We start from the raw sequence: 20,562 nt of genomic DNA on the forward strand, positions 1-20,562 counted from the left end.
GTTTGTCTCGAACTGAACGTGGCCCCCCCCCACGTGGTACGAGTCGGGCGCTACTGCTGTACGTCTACGACACCGGGAAACGGCGGGCGGCATTTGTTTAACGGGGCCACGCCACTGCCGATGACGTTCGGAAAATGTCGGAACCGATCTCGGCTTTGACTGCTTGAAAACAAAAACCTGCTGGAACTCGTTGGTCCGGAAGGCCCGCCGTAGGCCGACGGACCGAAACGTCGCGTCTTTTTTTTTCGAGGAATGTTCAACAGAGGGAGATGAAAACCATCCGAGGCGGAGAGATCGTGGCGAGAATCGTGGAGAGAAGGGGGCTTAGCGGATGGGGTTAGGGGCCGTTCTTAAATGACGTCACGCGATTTTGGACGATTTTTGACCCCCCCCCCCTCTTCGTCACACGGCGTCACAAAAAGTCAGACCCCCCCTCAAATATGACGTCACAAAGCTCTGCCCTCACCCCCCAAAAATAAAACGTGCTTCAAATCGCTTTAAACTATTGACATTTTCTAGTGCGTATTTAATGTGGCGCTGCACTCTGATGTTGTAGGAGAAAACATTTATTAAAACGTCTATTTAGTTAAGTAGAACGTGTTGTCTATATTTATTTAAAGTTGCGCATTTTGATGTGACGTCACATTTCTCAACCCTTCCCCCACACCTCGTCACACATTGTCACAAAAATAAAATATTTTGTTATTTCCCTTCTACGTGACTTTACCGAAAGAACCAAGAACACTGTATTATTTTCTTTTCAGAGAAAGTCCAAATTTCACTGACTTGGTACATTCCAAACTATCGCCACAAAACCCCCGCCGCCCCCCCTCATTTATTTTGACCCCAATGGTACAGCCCACATCGTGACGTCACCCCTGTGGGTGGGGCGATGCCTCGTGGTGTCCGGTGCCAGATCGGAGGGTTGTTTTTACCTCTGCCTCGCACGGTCGACTACTGTATGCGAACTGCAGTAAGTACAGTACAGTAGCCGTGTTAAGAGGAGTTTTACATTTAAGTTTAAACGGTAGTTTCGTTTTTTGTCTTCATATTGCAATAAGGTAAAGACAGCATTCGCGACCCTTGCCTGCTATCGTATCGATCCGCTTACGTGTTTGAGCTACGCTCCATTTAATTCGCGCGCCGAAGAAAAACGCCGCCACCGCCGCCGCCATAGGAACGTGGAGTTTCCACCACCGGTCCGTGTGCACGAGGTGTGGGGTGAGTAGGGGGGGGGGTGAGTAGGGGGGGGGGTGTGTGGGATGAGTAGCGGGGGGGTGTGTGGGGTGAGTAGGGGGGGGGTGAGTAGGGGGGGTTGAGTAGGGGGGGGGGGTGAGTAAGGGGGGGGGTTGAGTAGGGGGGGGGGGGGTTGAGTAGGGGGGGGGGGGGTTGAGTAGGGGGGGGGGGGGTGAGTAAGGGGGGGGGTTGAGTAGGGGGGGGGGGGTTGAGTAGGGGGGGGGGGTTGAGTAGGGGGGGGGGGGGTTGAGTAGGGGGGGGGGGGGTGAGTAAGGGGGGGTTGAGTAGGGGGGGGGGGGGTTGAGTAGGGGGGGGGGGGTGAGTAGGGGGGGGGGGGGTGTGGTGAGTAGGAAGGGGGGGGTGAGTGGGGGGGGGGGGTGTGGTGAGTAGGAGGGGGGGTGAGTAGGGGGGGGGGGGTGTGGTGAGTAGGAGGGGGGGGTGAGTAGGGGGGGGGGGGGTGTGGTGAGTAGGAGGGGGGGTGAGTAGGGGGGGGGGGGTGTGGTGAGTAGGAAGGGGGGGGTGAGTAGGGGGGGGGGTTGAGTAGGGGGGGGGGGTGGAGTAGGGGGGGGGGGGGTGGTGAGTAGGAGGGGGGGGGGGCTGAGTGATGGTGTGTTTCGGTGAGTGTTGGGTAGTGTGTGGGGGGTAAGTGGTGGTTAGTGAGTAGATGAGTAGGTGAGTTTGTGGATAAGCGGGGTGAGTGTGTGAGTATGCGGGTGAGTATGGATGAGTGACTTTTGGTGAGTGCTAGTGTATTGGTGGGAGTGAGCGTGTGTGAGTATTGGTGAATATGTGTACGTATGCGTGTATTCATGTCATTCTAGATTTGAGGTGTGTATTCATGTGTTTGGTGAGTTAACGTGGTGCTGGTCACCCACCACCCCCTCGTGTGCCATGCCGGCCGTCATAGGTGCTCGCTAATATCATTCAGATAACATGCAAATTTCATCTCAACCAGATTATTCTATTTTATTGTTTTAATTTTCTACCCACGTGACTTTACCGAAAGAACCAAAGTGTTATGAATTCCTGCAGTCACGAAAGCCTCAAATCAAGATCAGATTATACTGGTAGGAACCTCCTGGTTACACCAGCCCACAGGGGATTATTGTGTCCGTCGTGCAGGGAGGGGCTGGTGTGGGTAGGGAGGGGTTGGGTGGGGGCTGGGTGGGGAGGGTGGGGGCTGGGTGGGGGGGTGGGAGGGGTGGGCCTGGGTGGGGGAGGGGGCTGGTCACCCCGTGGTGCCCTTACAAAACTCAACGTTTAACCTACTCACGCCGGCTTGTGCCCACCCTCACAGTCGGGCCATATTTGCGGAATACACCACGCCGCCGTTGACCCTGGCCATTGACCGAGCAACCCAACGTTCCTACCAGCTCCCTCCGCAGGAATGTGTTTGTACGTTTGACCCAGAAACGCCACGCATTGTTGTCTCCCTATACGCAGACAACAACATCGATCACGGCCACGGACACCTTGGAGGAGCCCATTGTATCTGGACGCTTAGCGGACTCGGACGATCGGCGCAACGACAGAGAGGGAGGGAGGGAGCGAGAATTGTCCGGCTCGTGAGTTTGGACCCCGGCAGTCTCCGCTACGCCATGTCTGCTCAGGAGGACGAGCCGCGTGGCTGTGGCGGTCGCGGTGTTCCTGGAGACACCGTAGGAGACAAGATTCCTGCGCCGCATGTGGGGTGTAAGCGAGACCCGCTGCCTTGCTCCGAGAGGTCGGGTGGTGGCGGCGGCGGCGGCGATGCGAATGATCGTTCAATCGAGTCGACTTTGCAGAGCGGTGAGTGGGCCCCCGTGTCGCGGTGCTATCGGTTCCGTTTTCTGAGGTCACCCGCTGGCTCGGAGGTAAAGAGAGACGCTGAGTCGGCTCCGCTGAGAGCCTGGGTTCGAATCCGGGTTTCAGCGGCGCGACGAAAGTAATTTAGTTTAACACGTAGGCTTTCGCAACCAATATTATTCATAATAAACGTTTTTTGGTTAGATCGCGTTATTTATAAACGTGTCGTAACCCTCCACCACCCGACACGGCCAATCGGTCAAAAAGTGTCACGTTGACAAAAGACAAAATAGTTCACTTCTTCAGCCCACCGGCGTGTTGAAGAGTGAATCCACAACATTTACAATTTTTTAGTAAAAAAAACATTGTAAATGTTGTGCGTTGAGGTGATTGTCTTAGCCAGGTCACCATACGCTTACATGGAGAGCCATAAAATTACTTACAGACCCATAGATTTACAAAGAGACTGAGAGATTTATGAAGAGACTAGCTGTACTACCCCGGCTTCGCCTGGGACTTGGATTCACCACGCCCGGCCGCCTTTGTCTCCCTAGTGGCGATGTTCACACACCACAGCAGTTACTCGTTTGAGGCTGAGTCGACCTAGGGGAGGCCCAGGACCGGTTAAAATAATCGTCACCGGTGGTGGCCGTGAGCGGGAATCGAACTCGGGTCGCTGGGTTCGTAGCGCAGCGCGCTAATCGCTACACTACAATGCGTGACGCCTTCCACGTGCGCGGGTCACATGACAGAGTTGACGTCACAGGTCACTTGCCGTGCAAAAAATATATGCATTATTGAGCTCCACCCCCCCCCCCCCCAAAATAATGTGTATTTTAATAATTTTTGCATGGTGTACAGTCTGGAAAGTACCCACATGGCAAATTTCAAGTTTGTTGCATGTCGGGAAGTACGCTAAACATTTTGAACAGGCACACATATTCACAACTTTGCCTTTTATATATATGAAGATTATTTAACTCGCGGGTTGTGATTAAACCATGATTCTCGTGTGTAGAGGCCGCAGATGAGCAGGAGGGCACCCTGTTACACGCAACATGCCGTGCTGACACCTGCCTCTTCAACACTTTATTGTTCCAACAGCTGACAGCAGCAGAGACCCCATCATACGACAAGCCCGGGACCTTTTAATCAAGTAAGAAATACTGGCATTCTGAGATAAATGTAGGAGCCAGATTACTAATTATTGCTATGTTCTAGGAGTATCGTGTTCGTACGTGTGCCCGTCCATTCGTATATAAGACACATTTCGCGTTTTCTCAAAAACCACCAACCCCTCATTGTGAACATAGGTCTCGATGTAAAACTTGCTCTCAGACCCATAAACATACATCGACGTCGAAATGTATTTCCGTCGTGACCCATAAGCGTCCGTGGAGCCGAGCGGACTTGCGCAGAGTTCTCGCGTACCAATGGAGGCACGTGTCCGGCGTGTGCTCTCACATTTCAGACAGAGGCGCAGCATTGACGCTGGAAGAGGCCAATGAGCTCCACAGTAACTTACTCCTGGAGTCCAGCCCCAAAAACTGGGGTCAGCAGTGGCGGTAGGCAAATTAAATGATCACGCGTAAACTCGGTCGTGCGCTAGTTACAAACAAGATAATAAAATATAAAATAAAAAACACGTTTTAATGAAATGTACTGTCCGAGCTGCCCCTCCCCCTGCCCCCTTCCCCCATCGCCCCTCCCCTCCTTCCACAACCCCCGCCCCTCGGCGTGGCTCCCCGAGGCTTGCCGTGACGTCAGGGACTGTGGTGATTTACAGGCAACGTGAGTTGAGCGTCGACAATTCTAGCCGTAAAAATGATCGTTTTAAAATATATTTTTTAATTTTCAATGATAGAATATAGTATTGTCATCAGTATGACATACCTATACCAAGTTTGCAGTCGATACCACATTGGGAATATGGTTGAAATGGAGTTACAAGATTTTTGAATACGACAACACATACAGTAAGTTAAATAAAAGCGTGTAAAAAGTCGTTTGCGGTGTAACTTTTCAAATTCGGACCGTCACGCCGACACACGGTGACCTCCTCTGCTTCGAATGGCGCCGAATGAAGCGGTCGGCACGGTGTATTTCACGGTGAATTCCACACCGCGGTATTAATACGGCACCGCGGTATTAACCAGGGCGGCCTGCCGCTTCGACCCCGGCGCCGGCAAAACGCACGTCGTCGCCGCCGCCGCCCCCGTAATCGACCGCCATGCGAGACGCGATTTCCCCCCCCCCCTCGCTTGGTGAACGAGCGTGGACACGATGCGGCGCTCTTGATCGTCGCCAGGTTCATCGTCGACCGGGCGCTGGCTGAGAAGGGGGCGGAGGCGGCGGCGGCGCTGTCCGCCGAGTGCCTGGACGTGGGTGCCGAGCCGCTGGAGGACCGGCGCGTCGTCGAGGTGGCCGACTGCCTCAAAAAGATCGCCGACGAGCTCGAGAACAACGTTCAGCTGCAGCGGTGAGCGTCGCCCACCACGGGAGGGAGGGGGGGGGAAGAGGAGGAGGAGCGATGGAGCGCCGGGGGGGCGGTGGGGGCGGTGGGATTGTTGCATCCCATTGAGCGTTGGCGGCGGAGGCCTGGGGAGTCCTTCACCCAGCGGTGGATTGACCGTGGCCGCTGACGACGACGGTGATCGCGCGTAGGGCGGTTATTGAGTGCACGGCGCGATGGAATGGTGCGTGCGGATGTTTTTACAGACTCCTACAGAACATCCCCGTCAATTCTCCCAAGGACTACCTGTTCAGCGTCGCGTGCAGGCTGTTCGATGACGGGATTTTCAACTGGGGCCGCGTGGCCACGCTCTTCTACTTTGCATACAAGCTGGTGATACGGGTGAGCGCCGCGGCAACATTGACGCGTCGCGATCACGTTTTGTTTTTTGGCAATGTACACCCGCCACCGGAGTGGAAGAATGGCAGGCGCATCTGACAGATGACTAGTCGATGGTCAGAGGGCAGATCAGCTCCACGGTAGGTCCTGGTGTCAAGGACATGGGCTCGCATCCGCTGGTCCGTCACTATGCAGTCCGGCAGATGTTCTTGCTTGGACCCGGCATGCATCCATGATGTTGTGTGGATGCGCCGATGCCGGAAGAGCGTGTTGGTAAAGCGCACAGTTTTCACTCCTCATTGCGATGATCCTCATCATCATCATCGTCGTCGTCGTCATCATCGGCCGTCGTCTGTTCACCGCTGGATGAAGTTCACGGTCAGCCAAGGCCACAATCTGTCCCGCTTCCTGCGCGCGAGCGGATTTCATCGGTGCGTCTCCACGGAGGACTAGAGAGTAGTAGTAGGCTTTTCTTGAGAGGAGATGGATAAAAAAATTAATTAGTTAATTTTACAACATTGTGTGGGAAAATTCTACGATAAATTAACACCGTAAGGTTTGGCAGTGAAAATCTGACGATTAATTATTTTCAGATTTTATAAAAAAAAAATGAAAAAAATCGGGCCCAAAAACGACATTTGGGAAGATAAAATCTGGAATGGTTAAGAAAGTAATGACATCATCGTCCTTCTTGGGCGAGTTCCCTCCTCTGCGTGCCAGTCCCGTCGTTAAGTCACGGCCACCGGGCCACCTTCCCTTCTCGCCGTGACGTGCCCAAAGCCCACTTCAATTTTCTGATCAGTCGGCGTGAGAGGTCCCTTATGAGCTTCGTGCGTCCTCACGGGTTCCTCCTTCCGTCTCTGAGTGTAATTCTAAGCGTGCATCTCTCCGCACTTATTTACGTTCTGTTTTATGTGTCACGTGCACACACACACACACAAAGTCATGGGGGGTAATTCTCATCTCTGCCATGCTTAGCCAGAGTTGTACATTCCACATTCTCATGACGAGGACGAGTCATTACACAGGGATAGCCCTTGCACTTTTTTTTACGAACCACAAAGTATCCTCATTGAGATGATTAACCAGGAGGAATTTCACGGTGAGCCCTTTGGAGACACGAGCGTGTCATTTGTATCTGATGTCATGGCCCATTCGGGAACGGATGAGATCACGGTCTATATTGAGGAACTAAGTCAAGCCTGGCCTACTCACTCGTCTGCCACGTGGCCTGGCTGTAGCAGGCAAGACCGTCCGTGTGTTTGCGCTGTGTGTGTGTGTGTGCGTCAGTGGCGAGCGGTGGTGATGCAGCGGTCAGCGCACTGATTTGAGTCCCGCTCACAGCCAACAGTGATCAGTAATTGAGTCGGTCCTTGGCTTCCCTTAGATCGACTCGGCCTTAAATGAGCCTGGTGCAGGGTGTAAACATCAGCTCTGGGGAGACAACGGCGTGGTGGCTGGCCTCCCCGTTCCCTCGTGCACCGTGCCGGCTTTCTTAGGTGCACGCTAACAGCACTTGCCCCAACTGCCTGTGTAGGCTACACTGGGGTGGGGGGGGATCCCTTGTCTTTGTATGTGTGGGGGCAGCGGTGGTGCAATGGTTGGCGTGTGCGTTGCGCTACAAACCTGGCAAATCGAGTTTGTATCGTGGCTTTACCTGAAAATGCTTGGTGCAGATTCGAGCAAAATGTCACGTGTGTTGATTAAATTTGCTTTTGCGAGACTTGCTATTTAACTTCTTAGCAGTGAGCGAGCCCAAAACAATAATAATGGGCTCATTAATGCTCGTACACATGACAGACTTAACTCATCTGGCTGCTTCGGGTGGCCGAGGGTCTTGACGACACACATTTGGTCAGATTCTTACATAGTGGCGTAACCAAAAAAAAATATTGGGAATCAAATGTTGTTCCCGTTAATCTCCCTTGCACGAATGGTTAAATGTAGATCGCTTTCCATCAACAACATCATCATCATCATCATCGGTGGTGCTGCTGAAGCAGTAATACATGGGCCATGTTTGTTCACGTGAAAACGTTATTAAATGGCTTTGTCGGGTGGAGGAGGATGTACAACACAAAGTCACGTAGAAAGAGAAAATAAGCAATTAAATAATAGCGTATGACGTTTCGATTGCAACACAAGCAATCGTCATCAGGTACAAATGAAAGAGAAAACCAACCTAGTAAACTTAGAAATGTAATGCAAGACAACACAGAGAGTCGGCAAACATAACAGTCAACACCCTGCCTGGTTGATTAACGTTCTTCCAAAGATTGCTAAATTTAAGAGAGAGATAAGACACACAGACAGACACACGTAAGCAGAGAGAGACAACACAGAGACACACAGAGAGAGACACACACATAGACACACAGAGAGACACACACAGAGACACACAGAGAGACACACAAGCAGAGAGAGACACACAGACACACAGACAGACACACAAGCAGAGAGAGAGAGACACATTGACACACAGACAGACACACAAGCAGAGAGAGACAACACAGAGACACACAGAGAGAGACACACAGCATAGGCACACAGACAGACACACAAGCAGAGAGAGACAATACAGAGACACACAGAGAGAGACACACAGAGAAACAACGCCTCTGTGTCGAGGCCTTAAATAGAGAGAGAGGGGGGCAGAGAGAGAGAGAAAACACACACCAAGTCAAACAAACTTAGCAAAATGTGTAAACGCATTGCATGCAACACGCATTTTACACGCGCGGTGTGACGCCAAATCAATTTCCGAATCATTCCTTGCGTGTGTCGTGCCCCCAGGCTTACGCGAGCTGTGTGCCCGATCACGTTAAGACTCTGCTGGGATGGATGCTTGAGCTGATCAAGCTGTACATCGTTCCCTGGATTAAACAGCAGGGGGGCTGGGTAAGTTGCCTTTCCGCTGTCGGTAAATGCAACTGGATCGCAATCCAGATTTGAAGTTTTCGTGACTCGCAGGGATCCATACTCTTTGGTTCTTTCGGTAAACGACACGTGGGTAGATAATGAATTAAATCACGACGTTTCGGGCGCAACACAAGCGTCCGTCATCAGGTGGGACAACCACAGCAAGAAACGATTGCTGAAGTGGGCAAAAGGGCTGCCGTGACTATTATTGACGCTTCTCTACCCAGGAAAGCCTCAGCAGTGAGCGAACTCAAAGGATCATAATTGGCGCTTGTTGGTGAAATCCTTGTTTGTGTACCACACGATAACCGAATTTGTTTGATTTCGATTTAAAGCTTTTGTGACTGCAGGGATTCACATTCTTGGTTCTTTCGGTAAAGTCATCACGTAGAAGGGAAATAATATAATAATAAAAATAAAACATAATAAAATTCTCACGACATTTCGGCCACAACGTCGTGAGAATTTTATTATGTTTAATTTGTATTATTTTATTATTTCCCTTCTACGTGACTTTACCGAAAGAACCAAGAATGTGAATTTGTTTGGCTTTGTCAGGCGACGGGAGGGGTGCTTCAGGACACACGGTTTCCCAGATTAATTCAGCAACGCGTCGGCGGCGGCGGCAACACTGTGACCCCGCGTGATTTGGCGTGCGCTTGTTTCGCAGGAGGCGGTGATCGTGTACGTGCGATGGGCCGCGTGCCAGTCCCGGGTCGTCAAGGTGGCGAGCCTGCTCATGAGCGCCTTCCTCGTGTACCGACAGCTCAGGAAAGCCTAGAGGTGCCGCCACCACCGCCACCACCGCCACCACCACCGCCACCACCACCACCGCCACCACGGGTACCAAGCGGCTTGCCCCAGAGTGTCAACACTCACTCCGCAAGGACTCTTCTCGTTCAAAAAACAAGCTCTCGTTCAAGAAACAAGCTCGCGTTGAGGGCGGAAATCCTGCTTGAGCGTTGTTGGTGGCGGAAATTCCACGTTGCCATGGCGAGCCGCAAGCTGTCTCTGCGTGCGACGGCCACTGCGGGGCGAATCCATGCTGGACTGGATGCTGAATTGCCAGCAAGAAACTGTGACGTGTTGTTTTTTTTTTCTTACATTTAAAAACTAAAATATTTCGCCAGGAATATTGCTTGAGACGGAACATTTCGTGTGCAAAGGTTCGATTCAACCGAGACGGGACGGCACGGGTGGCGCTCGTCAAACGCCCCGTGTTCCTGTTTTTTTTTATAAACGATGCGTCTACCGCTCGTAAACGTCCACCAGTGTCGCTCGTCGCGTGAGTAACCTTGGAAGGTGAATCGCACCGTGCGCACGGAGAGAAGAACGATGGGATTGTCGTGGGAAAAAGGTTGACAACTGACAAAACCTCATTGTCTATGGAGTAGTAGTAGGCTTTTCTTGAGTGGAGATGGATTAAAAAATTTAATTAGTTAATTTTACAACATTGCATGGGAAAATTCTACGATAAATTAACACCATGAGGTTTGGCAGTGAAAATCTGACGATTAATTCTTTTCAGATTTTATAAAAAAAAAAGAAAAAAATCGGGCCCAGAAATGACATTTGGGAAGATAAAATCTAAATCTGGAATGGTTTAGGAGCAATGACACCATCAACGGAAGTGACGTCACTTATCACAGTGTGTGACATTTGTTTACAACGCCACTTGCGCCGCGGTGTTAGGTGGCATCGGGTGACGTTTCGTTTGTTAGCGTGGAGGAGACAAGGCACATTCGCAAGGCACTTTTCACTACAAGGGGCATCAGTAGGGAGTTCCACAGCTGGCGGGGGGGGGGGGCACCACCGTAACCGCTCGATCACCCCCCAAATCGACACCCTACTTGAGGTTGGGATTAAAGGGCACCATCAGATCTTAAGGATGCTGCTGGGGCATAGGGTTCTCCATAATGTCAGCGACACGAAAATCTAAAACATCTGAAATTCTTAAAAAGAAAAAAATCTAAAATCTGAATCCAAAGGCCATCCATAACAACAACAACAACCGCCATTCGCCACTAAGTGGCGGTGACGTCACCACGGCGCTTGTGCCAGGCTATGTGCACGTCAAGGCCGCGTGAAGTGTCGAACGCCCGCTGGCAGGGGGTCACGGGACAGACCCAGGTGCCAATGGTTCGACCGAGATGACTGGCCGATGCATCACCTGTGCCTCCCTGCCGTGGCACACGTGCCCGTGTTCGATCGAGTTTTGCCAGGTCGTGCCTCAAGCGACCGCTTTGGCCTTGTTTACGCGGGAAAGTCTCGCGGAGTCCACTCACTTTTCCAGGAGGGTCCTGCTAAGTGTTCGCAGCAGGGAGCTTGACGATTTCGCCGTGTTTCCCAATAGAGTCATGGGGCCAACTCCATCAATGAGCGCTTATACTGCACGTGGGAGGGAAACCAGAGAAACCCCGCGCAGAAGAGGGGGTGGGGGCGGTGTAACGCTCTCCCTCGCGGATGGAAACAGAAATCGATCCGCTTGCTGTACTGCTATAAGAGGAGCTGTTTTTGTCAACATTTGAAGATTCACGGTCGTACAGTTTTGCGAAACGCGTTCCGCGCGCAACAACACCGAGAGTGAGAGTGTGTGTGTGTGTGGGGGGGGGGGGTAATGTCACTGCAGCGCTCGTGCCTGGCTAGGTGCACTTTGAGGCCGTCTCGTGCAGTGTGGAAGGCTGGCAGTAGGTCCACGGGACAGACTCGGCTGTCACAAGTTGATTGGGATGTCTGTCAGATGCACCACCTGTGCCCCCAGCTGTGTAAACTCACTGCGTTTTAGCTGCCCGGCGCTCCGCTCGTTGCTGGAGGGCGATTGCCTCCAACTGCCCAGTAACCTCCTTCACAAGCCTCCTGCACAGAGGCCAGTCTTGATACTGCTCGTACCAGTAATTGGCACACACACACACGCATACGGAGATATTTATGTTTACTCAATGAAAAAGTAATATTTTTTACCCACAATATTATCCCAAATTGCAAGAGTTCCTCATCCACTAGGAACTTACAGAGCAGTTCGTCACCTCGTGTTGTTAAACAACCGTCCGCATGAGCTCATATCACAGACCTGCTTCTGAGTTCCCCTTCAAGTGACCTCTTATCCGCACAGCGAGGAGAAGCACTCGCCCACCCGCCGCGCTGCAGAGAGGAACGCCCATCGCATCGCGGTCAAACTGATATCTTTAATTCTCAGAGCTACGATTTAGGCAATTTTATTGCAAACGTTAATTTAACATTGTGCGTTTTTTTGAAGACCAGGTCTGTCGGGTCTTCACCTGAGGACGGCTGCTTGCGTTGTGGCCGAAACGTTGTGAGAATTATTTTATTGTTTTATTTTTATTATTTTATTACTTCCCTTCTACGTGACTTTACCGAAAGAACCAAGACGATGAATCCCTGCAGTCACGAAAGCTTTAAATCGAAATTTAAGTGATAAGTTATTTTGATTTTGGTAGGGAGGGGGGGAGGGTAATGGGTGTCGAATGTGTGGCCATGGTTAGCAGCTCGAACCCAGATAGATTCTAACCGAGTATCTTGCTGCTTCAGCGTCCCTGACCTCTGAGCCACCCACCCACCCGGCCTCCACACATGCTGCTGTTGTCATGAAACCTCGGCACCGCTCATGTGCATTTGGTTTACAGTTACGATATTTACAAATGAGCTTCGATATCGCCTCTGGCATCGTTTCACCACAGTTACCATGTCTGCAGTTTTGATTCGTTTGTCCGATGGATGGATGGATGAATGATGAATGGCGAATGTGCTGCAATCCTCACTCTCTCTTCACCTTTCTCTTATCGCTTTTACTTTGCGACGCTCGGTCGGCAGGAAGGAGACGATAGTCCGTTGAACGTTTCTGTCCGCTGTAAATGATGATGATGAGTAAATGCGTGCGGTGATCATAGCCGCGGTGTAACGCTTGGCACGCCGGTTCACTTCGATGTCGCGGAAGCGCACGACGATTATCGAGAAGAGCGTTGGGCCGGCGACGCAGACTTGCTCGACTCCCCTCTGAACCTCACAGCGGGCTCTGATGTTGGCTCCGCCGCTGAGAAATCTCCGCTCCGCCGCTGAGAAATCTCCGCTCTGTCGCTGAGAAATCGCCGCTGAGAAATCTCCGCTCCGTCGCTGAGAAATCTCCGCTCCGCCGCTGAGAAATCTCCACTCCGCCGCTGAGAAATCTCCGCTCTGTCGCTGAGAAATCTCCGCTCCGCCGCTGAGAAATCTCCACTCCACCGCTGAGAAATCTCCGCTCTGTCGCTGAGAAATCTCCACTCCGCCGCTGAGAAATCTCCTCTCCACCGCTGAGAAATCTCCGCTCCGTCGCTGAGAAATCTCCACTCCGCCGCTGAGAAATCTCGCTCTGTCGCTGAGAAATCTCCACTCCGCCGCTGAGAAATCTCTCCGCCGCTGAGAAATCTCCGCTCCGCCGCTGAGAAATCTCCACTCCGCCGCTGAGAAATCTCCGCTCCGCCGCTGAGAAATCTCCGCTCTGTCGCTGAGAAATCGCCGCTGAGAAATCTCCGCTCCGCCGCTGAGAAATCTCCGCTCTGCCGCTGAGAAATCTCCGCTCTGCCGCTGAGAAATCTCCGCTCTGTCGCTGAGAAATCGCCGCTGAGAAATCTCCACTCCGCCGCTGAGAAATCTCCGCTCCGCCGCTGAGAAATCTCCGCTCTGCCGCTGAGAAATCTCCGCTCCGCCGCTGAGAAATCTCCACTCCGCCGCTGAGAGATCTCCGCTCTGTCGCTGAGAAATCTCCGCTCCGCCGCTGAGAAATCTCCGCTCTGTCGCTGAGAAATCTCCGCTCCGCCGCTGAGAAATCTCCTCTCCGCCGCTGAGAAATCTCCGCTCTGCCGCTGAGAAATCTCCGCTCCGCCGCTGAGAAATCTCCGCTCTGTCGCTGAGAAATCGCCGCTGAGAAATCTCCGCTCCGTCGCTGAGAAATCTCTGCTCCGCCGCTGAGAAATCTCCGCTCCGTCGCTGAGAAATCTCCGCTCCGCCGCTGAGAAATCTCCGCTCCGCCGCTGAGAAATCTCCGCTCCGTCGCTGAGAAATCTCCGCTCCGCCGCTGAGAAATCTCCGCTCCGTCGCTGAGAAATCTCCGCTCCGCCGCTGAGAAATCTCCGCTCCGTCGCTGAGAAATCTCCGCTCCGTCGCTGAGAAATCTCCGCTCCGCCGCTGAGAAATCTCCGCTCCGCCGCTGAGAAATCTCCGCTCCGTCGCTGAGAAATCTCCGCTCCGTCCCTGAGAAATCTCCGCACCGTCGCTGAGAAATCTCCGCTCCGTCGCTGAGAAATCTCCGCTTTGTCGCTGAGAAATCTCCGCTCCGCCGCTGAGAAATCTCCGCTCCGCCGCTGAGAAATCTCCGCTCCGTCGCTGAGAAATCTCCGCTCCGTCGCTGAGAAATCTCCGCACCGTCGCTGAGAAATCTCCGCACCGTCGCTGAGAAATCTCCGCTCCGTCGCTGAGAAATCTCCGCTCCGTCGCTGAGAAATCTCCGCTCCGCCGCTGAGAAATCTCTGCTCCGTCGCTGAGAAGCGTCGTCACGGAGCAGGCAGAGAGCGGCGACTGATTTCGCTGGGACGTGCTCCCACAGTTTCATCTGCGAGGACGCGGAAGGCCACGTTGTCTGCTGCTCCCGACGGCTCTTGCTGCAACTGGCGAGCGGTGAAGGCCGTGTCGGTTGTGCCTCCTGGCGGCCTAAACCCGCGGCGGAGGTTGCGGGAGGAGCCCCCTTCGGCAAGTGGAAGGAGGCGATCGAGGAGTCCTCGCAAATGATCATTCCCGCAACGGAGAGAACTTGAATTTCGATGTAAAGCTTTCGTGACTGCAGGGATCCATCTTCTTGGTTCTTTTGGTAAAGTCACGTAGAATGGAAATAATAAAATAATAAAAATAAAACATAATTAAATAATTCTCACGACGTTTCGGTCTGAAATCAGACGCTGTTTCCCCGACAGACCTGTCTTCTCCACCTGAGGACGGCTGCTTGCGTTGTGGCCGAAACGTCGTGATAATTATTTTATTATGTTTTATTTTTATTATTTTATTATTTCCATTCTACGTGACTTTACCGAAAGAACCAAGAAGATGGAGAGAGCTTGCCCGTACGTCACGCTGGTCGGCGCGGGCTGCCGGAGCGGGTCGCGGTTCCTCTGGAGGCGTTCGGGCATCGCTCGAACTCGGGTCGGCGGTGTTCGGAGCGCGGCGCGCTGACCGCAGCGGCCGCGCAGCCGAGAACTCAGAGTGCGAGCATAGTGTGGTGTGAATGGGCCCGATGAAAATGTTTTATTAGCCGAGCACCGTAATTGCATTGACTGCTGTCCTTTTCGATTCAAATGTAAAGTATGTTGGAAGTTCCGTATGCTCATTACAGGTGTTGTGTTAAAAGCTGAGCTGCGTTTGTATTTCATTGTTTGGCAGTACGAGCGAGTAGGGTTGGTGGATCCGGACGCATTGGCGAAACTCCGCTGCCTCCAGGTGTCTCTCCGTCACCTCCATGCTCGCGAGCGTATAGCGGTGGCCAGTACAGCAAGTGGGACCAATTCCCATCCGCAAGGGCATTGGAAGTGTTGTACTGGTAGGAACCTCCTGGTTACACCAGCCCACAGGGGATTATTGTGTCCGTCCGTACGTCGTGCATCCAAAAATGGGAGGGGTGGGGCTGGGTGGAGAGGGGAGGGTGGGGAGGGGCTTGGTGGGGAGGGTGGGGAGGGGCTGGGTGGGGAGGGTGGGGCTGGGTGGTAGGGGTGGGGCTGGGTGGTAGGGGTGGGGCTGGGTGGGGAGGGGCTGGTCACCCCGTGGTGCCCTTATAAAACTCAACGTTTAACCTACTCACGCCGGCTTGTGCCCGCCCTCACAGTCGGCCATATTTGCGGAATACACCACGCCGCCGTTGACCCTGGCCATTGACCGAGCAACCCAACGTTCCTACCAGCTCCCTCCGCAGGAATGTGTTTGCCCTCGCATGCGTGGGTCTCGTCCACACGTGTCGTTAACGGAGTAGGGCAAACGCTTCCCAATGTAGGACCACAGAGCCCGGGCAATTGTTGGTAGCACGTGACTGCTGCCCGTGGTTCCTCCTCGCGCCTCCGGGTCGTTCTCTGACCTCAAGAGATCGCGTATTGTAATCTACTCTATATATATAAAAGGCAAAGTTGCGATTATGTGTGTCTGTTCAAAATGTTTAGCGTACTTCCCGACATGCAACACACTTGAAAGTTGCCATGTGGGTACTTTCCAGACTGTACACCATGCACAAATTATAAAAATACATTTTTTTGGCGGGGGGGGGGGGAAGCTCAATAATGCATATAATTTTTGCACGGCAAGTGAGCTGTGACGTCACATCTGTCACGTGACCCGAGCACGTGGTAGGCGTAACGCATTGTAGTGTGGTGGTTAGCGCGCCGCGCTACGAACCCGGCGACCCGAGTTCGATTCCCGCTCACGGCCACCACCGGTGACGATTATTTTAACCGGTCCTGGGCCTCCCGTAGGTCGACTCAGCCTCAAACGAGTAACTGCTGTGGTGTGTGAACGTCGCCACTGGAGAGACAAAGGCGGCCGGGCGTGGTGGATCCAAGTGGAGTCCGGCTAGTTGAACATCAACTCAGAATGGAAACGTGTTAAAGTAAATCGGCGCAGAGAGACATCGAGAGAACATGCGCACGGCGGGAGCACCACGTGGGTGGGACAAACGCGTGCAAGAAGAAGAAGAAGACATCTTACAATTATCTTCTTGGTTCTTTCGGTAAAGTCACGTAGAAGGGAAGTAATAAAATAATAAAAATAAAACATGATAAAATAATTCTCACGACGTTTCGGCCACAACGCAAGCAGCCGTCCTCAGGTGAAGAATGTGTAGCAGTAGCTACTACTACTACACGTGTAGCAGCTACTACTAATACACGTGCAGCTACTTTTGCTCCGAGGATAATCCGGCACTGGGTTTACTGCGTTCCCGTGAACTTCATCGATTCACTCCAGCCACTCGCTCCATCCCCCCCCCTGCCCCCCCCACCCCCCGAGACTCTTCTAAGAGGGTCCTGCAAATGTTTCCCAGCAGAGGGCGACTCATGCTACCTATTCACCGATTCACCGAAAATTTTTATTTTTTATTTTGATGCCGGCGCTCAATGAGACCCGCTCTTCGTCGAACAATTCGAATCGCCGCGCGATTGTTCACTTCGCCTGCGAGCATCGTGGCTCGCCGAAATTCACACCACGGCGTTAACCAGGGCCGCCCGTCCGGGATTCGAACCGCGCCACCTCTGCAAGCGACGTTTCGAGCGCGCCGCCCTCCAGCCCGCCCGCCCGCCTTTGGCCCAGAGGTCGCAACCGGGTACCCGATACCCGTACCCTACCCGATACCCGGCTACTCGTACCCGGCTGGGTACGGGTACCCGTTTGCGACCCTGGTGCGGCCGGGTACGGGTAGGCCGTGAGTCACTGGTGAGTCACCGTTTGTCACTCATTTCGGGTAGGGTACGGGTACCCGGCCGGGTACGGGTACCCATTTGTGACCCTGGTGCGGCCGGGTACGGGTACGGGTAGGCCGTGAGTCACTGGTGCATAACTGTTTGTCACTCATTTCGGGTAGGGTACGGGTAGGGAACGGGTACCCGTACCCGGCCGGGTACGGGTACGGGTACCCATTTGTGACCCTGGTGCGGCCGGGTACGGGTACGGGTAAGGAATCAAAACCCGTTTGCGACCTCTGCTTTGGCCACACGACACGGGGCCATCGACCTTCAAGTGCGCGTGCGTGCGTGCGTGCGCGCGCGTGCATGCGTGCGCGCGCGTGCGTGTGCGTGCGTGTGCGTGCGTGCGCGCGCGTGCATGCGTGTGCGCGCGTGCGCGTGCGCGTGCATGCGTGTGTGCGCGTGCGCGTGCGTGTGCATGCGCGTTCCTCGCTTTCCTCTTCGCTGTCGAGGCAACGTCGGCCCGAGTCGCTCTCTCCCCGACATGCGACCCACGAGACGACTTCTCGTCGTCCCTGTCGCTGCTGCGTCCCCGTAGGCTCGGATTAGAGTTGCCTCTGTGGCTTAAGCCCCCCACCACCCACCACCCCCTCCCTCTCCCACCCCGCGCCCCTCTCATCCCCGTGTGAACAGCACTCTGGGTTTTAATTAGCACTAATAGGTCCCTGGGTGGGGTGCAGGATAATTGAAGGTGGTGGTGGGTGGTGGGGGAGTAATTGCAGCAGTTTGTGGGAGTGCGTGGAGGCAGGCGTGTTGGGGTTAGGCTGCCCATAGCCAATGGCACAAACAGGGCAATTTTAGATTTAACTAAATACCCTCTTCCTTTGAAACCTGTTCTCTGCTAAATCTCGTGTGTGTGTGTGTTTGCGTGTCACATCGGTGACACGTGGTATCTGAACCTGTCCTGTCTCCCCCCCCAAGCATTGAGCACGTGTGTGTGAACGTCAGTTCTACGGGGGGAGACAAAGGCAGTCGAGCGTGGTGGTCGCTAGTCACCTTGCCTGCGCCTCTTACTCGTGGGTCGACTCAGCCTTAAATGGAATTGTGGTGCGTGAGTGTGTGAATGTCGGCGCTGGGGAGACAAAGGCGGCCGAGCAAACGTGGTTGCTGTGTCTGTGTGTGTGTGTCTGTGTGTCTGTGTGTGTCTGTGTGTGTGTGGACGTGGTGGTGTTGGCCGCCCACCCCCTCGTGTACCGTGCCGGCCTTTACCGGTGCTCGCTAACAGCACTTGCCCCTACAGTCTGATAAGGCTACACGGGGGATCTTTGTCTTTGGACGCGGTAGTGTAGCGGTTAGCGCGCTGCGCTGCAAACATGGCGACGCGAGTTTCAATTCCCGCTCACGGCCAACACCCAGTGACGATTATATGAACCGGTCCTGGGCCTCCCCTAGGTCGACTCAGCCTCAAATTAATACCTGGTGCGGTGCGTACAAACATCGCCAGTGGGGATACAAAGGCGGCCGGGCGTGGTGCTGGCCACCCACCCCCTCGTGAGCCGTTCTGGCCTTCAGAGGCACTCGCTGACAGCACTTGCCCTAACAGTCTGTTAATGCTATACGGGTGATCTTTGCCTTCGTGTGAACGCGCGCACGGAGACGCCGAGCGCCGACGCCACGAGGGTGACCCCTGCCCCAAAATTTGTACCGAAAAATTCCACGTCTCGCGGTCCTTGGGGCCGTCCATAAATGACGTCACGCGTCTTTAATGTGGCGCTGCACTCTGATGTTGTAGGAGAAAACATTTATTACAAAGTCTATTTAATTAAGCAGAACGTGTTGTCTATATTTATTTATTTAAAGTTGCGCATTTTGATGCGACGTCGCATTTCTCAAACACCCCCCTCCCCCCCTCGTCACACATCGTCACAAATGTCTGACCCCCCCTGCCCCCCTAGGTGCGTGACGTCATTTATGGACGGCCCCCTTGGGGAGAGAGCATCATCGGACCCGGCAGACGTTTCGGACATCGTCAGCGTTGCACAAAGCACCAATAAACCGACTGAACAATATATTTTTATTTATAAAAAATACAACTTTGAACAAGGGCAATAACCCGAAACGTCGCCGAAACGCCACGTTTATTCTTTTTTTAAGGGCCCACAGTGTTGTTGGCGAATCGCGTCGACAAGTCTTGGAGAAGTTCGCGGTGCGTGATTCGCGACGTGCAACAAGCGTTACGTGTGCTCGGTCAAATATAAATAGCGAAAAATAAGTTATACAGAGGGCGATACAAAACTGTTACGTTACATCAAGCAAATAATTTAACAATAAATATACCTACACGACTCTCTCTCTGTGTGTACCTACCACTCTCTCTGTGTAGCACGTTCCTTTGCCATGAAGCTGCCCACCACTACTGCCTATCACCCCAACTACAAATCATCGGCCGGCTACGGTTAAACTTGGAAGCGCGTTGCTGATGAGTACTGGTTAAGTGGAAGCAGAGGCCAACGTTTATGGCGATCTACACAGACAGAGGTGTTTGTGTGTGTGTGTTAGTGTGTGTGTATGTTAGTGTGTGTTAGTGTGTGTGTGTTAGTTAGTGTGTACGTTAGTGTGTGTGTGTTAGTGTGGGTGTTAGTGTGTGTTAGTGTGTGTTAGTGTGTGTGTGTTAGTGTGTGTGTGCTTTGTCTTTGTGTCCATGTATGCTTTGGCGTGCATTTATCTTTAAACATGGTTAAAAGAAAATGCGTTTGCGTGTCTGTGCGTTGTGTTCAAGCACCTCCGTACGTGTCTACATGTGTGTACATGTGTGTACATGTGTGTACATGTGTGTACATGTGTGTACATGTGGCTACAATATTGTGTCTGTCTCGCGACATGTGGGCGCATGCGTGCACGTGGCCGTTACTACTCGATTATGTAATCACACATCGATATTTGCATTTGCTGACCGTACGACGTATCCATGAACATCAACTCCACAGTCCTACTCTGTCACGAGTACATCATCCGCCGTGAATCTAATTGTCGTATCACTCATCATCTATACGATCCAGATGACATTCTTGGCAGACTTGGCATGGCGCTCTGTGGCAACGCAGCACGTGTCGGGAAGAAGGGGGCTAGATCCTCTATGGCAGGGGTGGGGAGCGTCCGGCCCGCGGGCCGTACAAGGCCCTCGGAATCTTTTGGGTCTGGCCCTGCCAAGGCAACCGCAGGCGGGACTCGAAATTCAACAAATATAGGAGCTGGAAAAGCAGTTGCGAGTAGCAGCAGCAACATCATCAATAGCAGCTAACAACATCACACGCCTCGCCTAAGAGAAGCGGTTCCAGCCCATCG

At 53.1% G+C, this 20,562-nt stretch overlaps 1 protein-coding gene across 2 annotated transcripts; it reads left to right on the top strand.

Moving 5' to 3' along the window:
- The first annotated feature begins 929 nt into the window (after window positions 1-929).
- Window positions 930-12,199, top strand: LOC144942524 (apoptosis regulator BAX-like). 2 transcript variants are annotated; one of them, XM_078869386.1, is made up of 7 exons: window positions 930-1,221; window positions 2,680-3,024; window positions 4,126-4,177; window positions 5,330-5,500; window positions 5,740-5,875; window positions 8,666-8,770; window positions 9,462-12,199. In XM_078869386.1, the coding sequence occupies exons 2-7, from the start codon at window positions 2,835-2,837 to the stop codon at window positions 9,570-9,572; spliced, it is 765 nt and encodes a 254-aa protein (XP_078725512.1). In that variant the 5' UTR covers window positions 930-1,221; window positions 2,680-2,834; the 3' UTR covers window positions 9,573-12,199. The 2 variants fall into 2 exon arrangements, with proteins under 2 accessions (XP_078725512.1, XP_078725514.1); XM_078869388.1 differs by having other exon boundaries at window positions 5,788-5,875.
- The last annotated feature ends 8,363 nt before the right edge of the window (window positions 12,200-20,562 follow it).

This window comes from Lampetra fluviatilis, chromosome 27, assembly GCF_964198595.1.
Source record: "Lampetra fluviatilis chromosome 27, kcLamFluv1.1, whole genome shotgun sequence".
Classification (NCBI taxonomy): domain Eukaryota; kingdom Metazoa; phylum Chordata; class Hyperoartia; order Petromyzontiformes; family Petromyzontidae; genus Lampetra; species Lampetra fluviatilis.

Coding starts and splice junctions, on each gene's coding strand:
- LOC144942524 (XM_078869386.1), top strand. CDS start 2,835: ATGTCTGCTCAGGAGGACGAGCCGCGTGGCTGTGGCGGTCGCGGTGTT. Junction 5,501..5,739: donor AACAACGTTCAGCTGCAGCG/GTGAGCGTCGCC, acceptor ATGTTTTTACAG/ACTCCTACAGAACATCCCCG. Junction 8,771..9,461: donor TTAAACAGCAGGGGGGCTGG/GTAAGTTGCCTT, acceptor CTTGTTTCGCAG/GAGGCGGTGATCGTGTACGT.